The sequence below is a fragment of the Andrena cerasifolii genome, chromosome 16 (assembly GCF_050908995.1).
Source record: "Andrena cerasifolii isolate SP2316 chromosome 16, iyAndCera1_principal, whole genome shotgun sequence".
Lineage (NCBI taxonomy): Eukaryota > Metazoa > Arthropoda > Insecta > Hymenoptera > Andrenidae > Andrena > Andrena cerasifolii.
In genome coordinates, this window is record NC_135133.1 from 4,271,814 (window position 1) to 4,282,524 (window position 10,711).

The window sequence follows — 10,711 nt, forward strand, 5'->3', positions numbered from 1 at the left end:
TTCTGCGTCGGATATAGATTGTTCTGATTACCCGTCGCGTGAGATGCTCGAATATCCACGATGAACAGCTGAGTCCTATCTCAGCACCTATGCCGTCTTCTTTCTTTCTCTTCTGCCCGCCACGCGACGTCCATGCGCAGCTAGGAGAGCAACAATGCGTCGTAAACACACCTCGGGCTGGGCGAAACGAGCGCGATCGAGCGGTGAATAGAGACACACAGGAAACGCGAAAGCGGTTCCCGATCATCGGTGGCCGGCGATGCGTGTCATCGAGACCGATTATCTCGACTTTTGCGCGGGACGCCGTCCAACGCGAATCGCATTTCCTACGGCCAGGCGAGCGTGCAGGGACAGTTGAGCGAGGGAAAAACGAGGGTACGAGCGACGGGATGGTACGGGCCTGTGCCTCCCTCCGTAGGGAGGGAACAATCGGCGAACATTGTTGCTTCCCTGACACAGGTGGACCGCGTTCCCCGTGTTATCGGTCCCTTCGACAAGCTGCTCTCTCGGTTACAGCGCCAGTCAGCCCTGACCGAAGGAGGCTCTCTGGACGGCGCGGAGATCCAGGCGACTAAGGGCGAACAGGGGGATACACGGACGGTCGCGCTGGACCGAAACTTTCGGGACACGAGAAGTCTATTCGAGGTACATCAGTAATTTATGGCCGCGTTCCACCATCCGCAGCTGTGAATAATTCCTGCGACTTGGAGGTGCGCGCCGACGCGAAGTTGCGCGCCTCCTCTCGCTGCTTCGCCTGCTTCGCGGTCGTGTTAACTTTGCAATTATCGGCGACCGTGCGAGACAGTCGTCGGAGGGTATCTTGGTCCCCGGCGAGGAGATTCTTCGAGTTGTAAGTGTCGTGACGTGGGAGGAATTTGTGCCTGTTGCTTCCCTGGGACGGTGAGTTTTAGGATCTGTCGGGGATGCTTGGAGGAGAAAGTCTTCGCAGACTCCGAGTCGCGAGCTGTTAAGGGAAATGCGTCGTTATCAGCTGCCCTGTTCAAGGCGGGCTCGCGGAGACAGGACTTTTTGAAGATTTCCCACGGAGCCACGGTTCTTCCTCCCGCTCGACTTCCCAAAAGTCCCGGGGAATAATTCATGAATAGCAATTCAGGCCGGCTGAGAATGTCGCCGTTGAATTCATTGCGACGTTAAATGGCTTTACTTAGGAAGTGTGGCGTTTTGCATTCGAAAAAAAGAGCTCGGTCCGGCGAGGAGGGACGGAAACGATGCGCGGAGAAGAGCAGCCAGGAAGATTGTAAAACGAGCAGCTCGCTTGGCTGCTGTTTTACTTCCGCTTATCTTCGACTTCGGACTGTCCGTCCTCGTGAAATATTACAACACGGTGCGGACACAGACTTCTCGGTTCTCGACGAACGAAGATGTTTTCGGAGCGTTCATAAGCAATGCAGCTTCGATTATAATCTCGAAGTTACAGTGCTAACGGCAGCTTCAATGCTACAGTGGTTCCGTTCATCTATTATTATGTAGAGGAAACGTGGGACAGTTGATCGCAGTTTTGCTTTTTTATTAAAGTAATAATAATGGTTTGGCTTGTTTGTATTTAATTATGTAAGTTGTGATTTTTAGAGTATTCTCAATATAGGGTAAAGGACCCAATTACTGACAGCTAACCAATTACTGTCAACTTAAGCTATTTTACTTAAAATAACGAATAAATAAACTACAGTGTATAATCTGTAGTATAGATTATAGGTTGAATTACATAATTCTTTTTCTGTATGACTTTACAACGTTTGTTTATTCGTTATTTTAAGTAAAATAGCTTGAGGTGACAGTAACTGCTTAGGTGTCAGTAATTGGGTCCTTTACCCTACTTGTACAAATTTGAGAGCTGAAAACTAATTTTAATGACTGAATTTCAAGATTTTCTGGCAGTGACGTTATGCACAAGTATCCCTCACTGAAGGGGACTTGATCAAACAGTTAGGGAGACTTGATCAGTGAACTTTAAGAGTAAATAACACTTTCTAAAATTATTCATTATCTTTGTCACTAAAATGAAGTAAAGGGAATGTCATAAAAAGAAAGTAAACTATAACTAACGTGAAAGAATTACTGTAAAAATAAAATCGAAGAATTAAACTCTATGACATAAGACAACATAAATGCATTCTTAAAAGATATTTCACTTAGATATCATTTGATCAAGATGATGATGAAGAATAGATTTTCCTTCTCATTTTCGTTGCTGTATTTTTCTGTTTCATTAATCGTTCTATGGTTCTTTTTGGGACATTTACACCTGCTCAAGTGTCCCACCTCACACACTGACCAAGTATCCCTCAATGCCCTCGATTTGAAAAAGATGAAAAATTAAATTTACCTTAGATATTTAGATCAATCAATAAATAGCATTAATAGACCAACAATTGCTGCTTTAACTTAATATGCAACTTTTACTCGAAAAGGAGGAAGAACAAGCAGACCGATATATTTACTTTTTGGCTGCAAATAACATCGAAGCTTTAAACAACATTATTCAATGCTCCCAGAAGAAAACTGCAACGTGAAGTGTTACGATAATGCAAGCATTACCACGATAGCGTGACAGCAGGCACAAACTGACAATATATTAATTAAAAAACTGACGTGATTACGTATCCCCGCTGATCAACTATCCCACCTTTCCCCTAATAATGAATAATGCATATAATTTCGTGTAATTGAAGTGAGGATTCAAATACAGGGAATATAAACTGTAGGGATGTTGATTTTCAGTTATTTACCTTATCAGGTAAAACGAGGCGACGCATCGCGCAGAACAGCCCCGAGAAATTTTGAGATTTACCGTCGTTATTTTGAACAATTACCCCAACTTCCCCTTTCCGAACGCTCCGTCTAATAAGTGCCGTGGCAGAGAACGAGGGAGGGAAGCTCGTGGAGTGGAAGGAGCACGATTTAAAGCAAGAGGACTCCCTTTCTTGAGGAAGAAATTACAAGAGAAAGAAGTACATACTCCAAAAAGAGGGGGACGTCTGAAGATATCGAAGGAGAGGTCTCGTGGAAAGAGAGCCACAAAGAGGTGAAAGAGAAGCGAGAGGAGGGCTTCCACCACTCGAGAAACAAGAAATCCAAACAGTAAGACACTTAAGGAGGAGGAACCTCAATCCTAAACAAAGATAAGTTTGATCATGCTCCTCTCCGAGGGGAATCAGACTCCCGCGAACTTTTCTACAAGTATTAGCGATAACACGTGGCTATCAAATGATCGCAAAGAATCACAGAAAAGTATCAATCGCGCTGACGTATACTCGAAGAAAGATACTTTCGGCCATTAGCGATAGAAAACGAGAATGTACTAGGTGGCCGCGATTATCCTAATATCCCGTAGTCGCGGCAGTATTATCAATCAAGTTTTTCCGAATCGGTGGAGCGGCGGGGCCCGCCAAGGGGGCGAAGCCGCGCGGCGCGAGCGAGCGAGCGATACATCATAGCCTGAAATCGGGGAAAAACGTGTATCCCGTGGAAAAGCCCTGAGCCGCGGTGTTACGCGTTCCTTTTAATTACTTTACCTTCCACCGTCACTCGAATCACACCGCGCGCCCTCCTCGCGATCTAATTATTTTAATTAAAACGCTCGACGTCACGATAACAGTTCGCGGGCTGGCGTCGCGGGCTGATAAAATTCGCGGACAAGGTCCATCGACGCTGACCGATACTCCCGAGTCCCTCGGGGGTGTCGACGGAGGCACCTACTGGACGGGAGAAGAATGATGAGCGCGAGGATTTCGCGAAAGCTGTGCCCGCCACTTGCCGAGACCCGCGAGCGCGCGATAAAGACGTAGCCTTGTTATTATTATAATTCCATCAGCAAACATCGGAGTCGCGGCACCGTTGACCGGGTCCTCCCGTTGCGCCCCATCCTTTCGGAGCTCTCACCATCTCCCCCCATCTATCTGCGGTCACGGTGTCCGGCGAGAGGAGTCGAAGCGTTGCGAGAGCAACGGGAGGACAGACAGAGAGAGAGAGAGAGAGAGAGAGAGAGGGAGCAGGAGAGACACGGAGGGAAAAAGGGACCGAGCAAGAGGGTCGAAGAAAGAAGGAAAAATACGAGGAGTCAGGGAGAGTCAGGGAGAACCAGGCTGCTGCTGCTGCTGCTGCTGGTTGCCCGCGTCCCTCGGTGCTTCTGGTTGCTGGCTAGCTTGCTGTCGCTACTATCATTGCTGGCAAAAGCAAGCGAGCAAGCAACGGGTGGGTAGGTAGTGCTGGCTGCTGCAGGAGCGGCTACGCGCTCTCCTCTGAGCGCGCGCGGTAAACAAAAACTCCACGGCGACGTTGTCGGATCTTCCCGCTCTCCGGGGTTCAGGGCCTTCCTCCCATTGGCCATCGCCGGATTTTTGTCCCTCTCTCCTTCTTTCTCTCGCCTTCCCTCCGCTCTCGCTGCTCTCCTCCTGCCACCCTGCCCCCCCGCGCTCCCCTCCCGCCCCCTGGTCCACCTGCCGCCGCACTCGAAACGGCCCCACGGCTCGCGCGCGCGCGAGCAACGGCGCGGCTGCGGAGGGACGGGGGCAAGGGACCGAGAGGGGAACAGGGTGGAGGAGACGCTGGGAGAGGGGAGGGCGCAGGAATTCCCTCTCCCCTACTTTTCAGCCGGGTTCGCGGCGCATCGTCTCTCCCACACCAGCGGCCAGCTTCCATGCGTGCACTGGCGCACACGAGGGTCGCGGCGCTGTGTGCGGGCGAGCACACGAGCGAATCGATTCGTGTTGGTCGGCATCGATGCACGCGTACACGGGCCGCGGGCAAACTCGCGGCTGTCCCTGCACGGAGGTGGGCACATGGAAGGGAGGCTGGGTGTCGGTGAACGATGGCTAGAATGAAGTTACATCGAATTTTTGTTGGCCCCGGTGACGTCGCTAAGTTCGGGGACCAATTAATGCGATCGACGAAGACTCCAATCGGTCGTTCGTGGATTCCACTAACTCCGAGTCAACGCTCGAGGGCCTGACGCTTTGTCCGCCGACGTTAATTACGAAATTAGGGGCTCCTGGTCGACTGCCGAAGGTGCACCCGTTCGATTCGGGGGGACGAACATTGAATCGAATCGTGGCGTGCAACTTTGGCCGAAAATCTTCCTGCGAGGGAGACGTTGGTGTGTTCCGTTTGATAAAGTTCGAGAAGTTGGGCACAAGAATGCAGAACGCGCGATCGATGGGGAGAAATGCGCGTCAATTCATTGATCCGGAGGAAAAAGCAGATCCTCGCTCCATATTCCCGCGACACGTGCGCGTGCGAGCGTGTTGTTTCGCGCGGGAACGCGTGAACGCGTGTGTGGCCACACACGCGCACAGCACGTAGGAATCGCGTCGCCTTTCTTCCCTTCTCCCTTTCTCTACCCCTCTCGCCCCCTCCTCTTCCTACCCTCGAGCGAGAAAGAGAGTGCTCCCTCGTGCACTTTTGTGTGTTTAAATTGGGTTGCGTTCTACGCTCGCGCTTCGAGCGTTAACCGAATCCTTAATTACTATTCTGATTGCGTTCCGGCTGGCACACGGATATCTCCGGCCCGCTCTTAATATCTAAAAGCGACCGAGAATTTTCGGGTCGCCCTGGCCAGTGCCGCGCGCTTGGGGCCTGCCTCTTAAAACTGACCATTCCCTTTAACGCTGATCCACGGCGAACTCTCGAATCTCTAATCATTCTCGCACTTCTAGCAAAGCGAATTTTAAATTCACAGAGGACTACGAAAGAAGCGGCCATTCCTCTGCAATGACACCCCAAGAGCCCGCGGTCTTCGCGGATGTATGTTGCGTTTCGTCGCGAAGGCAGCTGGACAAATCGACGATGAAACGTCATAATCGAAGGAAGAATTAACGGCGAGCCGTTACGGTGCCCGGGGATTATGGTAATCACGAATTCGGGCCGAAAGGGAACCAGTTACGGAGCCAATGAATCAAAACGTCGCGTTATGTCATCGATCGCGTGCGATTTTAAGGACCGCCGGTTACGTCGGGAGAAATCGAGAAACGCGGTTGTGTCACCGGTGATACGAAAATTATACACCCCGATACGAGTTTTATCCGCACGGTGTCCAGGTTCCGGGTACGTAGTCCAAGTAATTACACGGGTGCTTGAGGAACAGTGGTTGATGGAAACGTAAAGAGGGCCGAAGCGTTGACCAGTCCGAAGTAGAATGAGCCATTATGGTCAGACATAGTATGCCGACCTCAAACTTCTCATAACGGCTGTTCTTAAGGGGGTATAACCGTTTGAAAGTGTGATAAATAGGAGTTTTTTAAACATATTTTCATAGATTGATGTTTTAGAAATATTATAAAACAAGTCCGATGTAAAAAGTCGGAGAATTGACGAAGTTATAGGCATTTGAATGAAACAATTCAGATAGCACGAGGCGGCGCGGCGGCTCGACCGATCGCAGCGGTTCGAGCCGTTCGCGTCGCAGGTACTTATACCTAGTGCTAATTACCCCTGATTAGGGACATTTTATACATTTATAGTACTTAACCTTCGGCGGATGTTTTAACAACGTGTGCCGTGCAGGGCAGGTTTTGGGTCTAAATGGTCCCGGAATCCGCCAAGCAGGGGTTAGTAATAAATTTATACAATCAGCAGGTAGAAAAGAGTATTAGCCATGAAACTTTAGACGCCAAAAATGTGAGCATAGCGGTCAGTGGTTTGCGTAGCAAGTAACAGTGCGCATCGTTTCTCAGTGTTTCGAAATCGAAAAATATACCCGGAGTCATGAATTCGGTTGCAAAATGTGATAGAAAAGGTAGCCGAGCATCTCATCGACGGCCAGTCGGCCTAGAAAAAGGCAGCCACCAAGTCATCCTGACTGTGAGAAAAGAGAAGCGAACGCAAGTGCATCAGCTAAGAAATTGAAAACGGATGAATATCAAGACGTGACCGTGGATTCTTCATTTGGCTACAGAATTTTGAATTTTGTTTCTGTGTTTTCTGCAATTAGTGACTACGCGAAGTGCGAAGACTGTGACAGCAGCGTAGAATTTTCCGAATCGAATATCCGTGGACTTGGTTTCAAAGTGGAAATAAAGTGCAGTTCGTGTGCTTCTAAACTTATAAATTCCTGTCCGATTACCGATAATCACGCGTACGAAATAAATAGACGAATAATTTTTGTAATGCATTCAATCAACATACGACGCGATAGTAAAGAACATTCGTTGTGCCGCGGAAGCTGTGTGTAGAAATTCAATACTCTGTGCGGCGACGGAAGAAAAATGTCTTACTGCGGAATATAACAAAGTTGAAGAACCTGCAGGCCTAACTGTTTCTGGGGATGGGACCTGGCAAAAAAAGGAGGTTTCTCCTCGTTATACGGCATTACAGCTTTGATTGGACATTTATCAGGAAAAGTTCTGGATGTCGTAATCAAATCAAGTTTTTGCAAAGGCTGCGAGACCATGAAAGGGAAGATTAATTCTGCGGAATATGAAGAGTGGAAAGAAACCCATAAGTGCTCTGTAAATCATGAAGGAAGCGCGGGCAGAATGGAAATGGACGGAATTTGTGAGATGTTTCGCAGATCCGAAGGACTACACGAAACAAAATATTTAAATTACATCGGAGATGGGGATAGCAAAACGTTTGCAGGACTATTAGCATCTCCTCCATATGGTGAACTTATAAAACAAAAGAATGCGTTGGACATGTGTAGAAGCGTATGGGAAAAAGGCTACGCAATTTGAAAAAGAAAACCAAAGGACTTGGCGGAAAAGGACACGGAAAATTAACAGCAAAGTTAATTGACGAGCTCAAGGTTTATTATGGGAAGGCAATTAGGAATAGCTGTAATTCCATTGCACAGATGAAAACAGGAATTTGGGCAACTTTCTACCATAAAATTTCTACCGACAATAAGCCGCAACATCAAAATTGTCCTGCAGGAAACGGTTCCTGGTGTTCATGGCAAAATGCGAAAGCTGAAAACAAGTTGCATGAATGCAGACATAACCCTGCTTTAACGAGAGAAGTTGCCGAAGCAATACGTCCTAATTATGAAGAACTGAGCAGTGATAATTTATTGGAACGATGTCACGTTCATTTATTGTCATTTATTGGATCACTTTGATTTTTGGATATGTTATAGAGGACCGAAAAATAAGAAATACGTGTTTTTTTATTTTTACCCGTTTTCATATTTGGGGGGTGAAAACTGCGTTCAAAGTTAGGGTTGAAAAATCATTTTTGTGGATTTTTGAAAATCTGGTGAGTCAGTCATATTTCGCATTCAAAGACACAAAATTCGTCCATTGACACTATTCCCCTATCTCTAATAGTTCTCGAGATATTCCACAAAAATGATTTTTCAACCCTAATTTTCAACTCTAACTTTTTCACCCCCAAATATGAAAACGGGGAAAAATAAAAAACACGTATTTCTTATTTTTCGGTCCTCTATAACATATCCAAAAATCAAAATGATCGGAGGCGGACACCTAAAATACTCTCCTTGTTAGAATAGTAATGAAAGCTTGAACGCGCTCTTCTGGAAAATTGCTCCTAAAACCATCTTCAGTGGTGCAACAATAATTGAAATAGCGGCCTTTATCGGCGCTGCAATCTTCAATGATGGACATAAAAGTCTTTTACATATATTGGACAGTATGAACATTAAAATCGGCCCTACGAAGGGTGTTGGACAGAGGATCATCACCGCATTACTTTGAATAAGCTTCGAGCGCACGAAGCCACTAAAGAAACCAGAACTGCTAAACGATTGTCAAGAATAGCTGCTGAAGAAGCTGCTTCGTCTGCCGAAGGCTTACTTTATACCCCTGGAAACGCTGATTAACTGTGAGATACGAAAAATACAGTTTATCAGCAAAGCATCACAGTCAAAACTTTAAACGCTGTTTTCTCGGAACTATATTTTTCATTACGGTGGGCCTAAAAACTCGCGCTACGTTCAAACAATTCACTTCCAATTTTGCATGCAGGATCGTAATAAGATTCCACATCGTCCATCGAGGGCTTTTTTTACTCCGATTCCCCGTTTATTATTTATAAAGAAAAAAGGTGGCATTTTCTCTTAGAAAAATGTCACTTTACCTTTGATCTCTCACCATTTTTTTATTTTTCAAATTTTTCAAAAATCGGCACCGATGAACGATAGCTATTGACATACTTTCTAGGAAGAATTTATTGTTTTTTAATTCAGACGCGACACAGAGCAGTTTTTACGCCCACCGTTTAGCCGTCTAAAATCGAGAGACTTTCGGATATGTATCCATAACTTCCGAAAAACAATAGTTTTTTAACTGAAACTTTTTTTATAAGTAGCTCATAATACTATGCAAACATAGTAAAAAAACGTGAAATCTTCATCGAGCCGTTGACTTGTAAAAAAATCCCCAAAATGTACACATTTTCCTAGGGTTGAAACGGGTATACCCCCTTAAGACCGTTCCATCCTCCCCCTCGTTTGGAGGGTCCTCTTCTCGCCAGGAACGGCTGCTGGATGGACAGTCGCTGGATATCACGGGGCGAGTGAATGACGCGGGGGAGACCGGTTCGATTAGTATCTTAATTGTAACTTTAATTGTGTTCCTCGTTTAGCGACGAAGTTATCCAATCACTTTCTTGGCCGTCGATGGAAGTGGCTAAATAGTTTCACGAAAGTGCCGCGATGCTAGAAGTTATATCGACTTACGGCAACTTTCCTCCCCCCCCTCGCCCCGGTAATCGTTTGGTTCGCGTTCCTGGCGATTAGCATACGCAGCCTTGTATCGATAATTACCATTCCTCGGCCCGTCTGGCCCAACGCGCGCTCTGGGTGGGCCCGCAACATCGAAGTCTTCCGAAAATTCTTAAGAAACTTCGGCGGTGGACGCGTCGGGAAGGCAACGCCGTCGATATTACGCGAGAGGAGAGATTACGGGCGGAGAGCCGAGGAGGGCTCGAGGCGACAGGCGAGTCGCATCCGAGGGGACTTCTGGAGATCCTGGCGCTCGACGTGTCGCATCGACGGCGCTGGACCAGGCGGGAAGGAAGTTGGCGTGGCGGAAAAGAGGACGGAAACGTCTCCTGACGTCTGTCGAGGTGACGATCGGAATTACCGATAACCGATCCCCTTAAGTCGTTCAAGATAATTCCCGCGCTCGCCCCTCCGCCACCCAGTGCCCTGCCGATCTTCCACCCGTTCCTTCCCCGTGCGTCACGATCGCGGCTGCCTCCGACTTTCCAGACTTTCGCTTATCGCTGTGCGAAGGAAGCCCGGAAGTAGGTAAACGTAACGAACGATGCGAGCCACGGCGTGGAATAACAATGAGCTCCGGAGAACGTGCGGGGTAGACGTCACGTCCGTGTTCTTACGCGATCCTGGACCCTCTAAACGCGTTAGAACGGCTGCTAGGGGTGAAAGAGTTTCAGTTTCAGCTGTTGAGGAGTTTGCTCGACGGACCCGCGGCTTTTCCACGCCGAACAGAAGTATCGATTCTCGCGATCGGTCGGCTAAATTATTGGGGAACACTCTATCGGGGAGTCGCGCGACCCTTCGATTACAACGAAGATGATCAGCAAATTACTGTAAGATTATCGGCCAAAGCGTTGATACGAATTACCAGTTCTTTCCCCCCGAAGTAATCCCCTGCATAAACGCCGAGCAGCTCCCTCTCGCTCGCGGTAGAACGAAGTGGTAATTTCATCAGACGGTGAATCGAGCGCAAGCACCGGCCGCACAAAGGATACAATTGTTCGACGTTTCCAT

At 47.7% G+C, this 10,711-nt stretch overlaps 1 protein-coding gene across 1 annotated transcript; it reads left to right on the forward strand.

The window, feature by feature from the left end:
- Window positions 1-7,406: 7,406 nt before the first annotated feature.
- LOC143377927 (uncharacterized) lies at window positions 7,407-8,672 on the forward strand. The gene is given in 3 exon segments (XM_076829733.1): window positions 7,407-7,634; window positions 7,637-8,041; window positions 8,463-8,672. Coding segments are annotated over 3 exon segments (843 nt in total).
- Window positions 8,673-10,711: the final 2,039 nt, after the last annotated feature.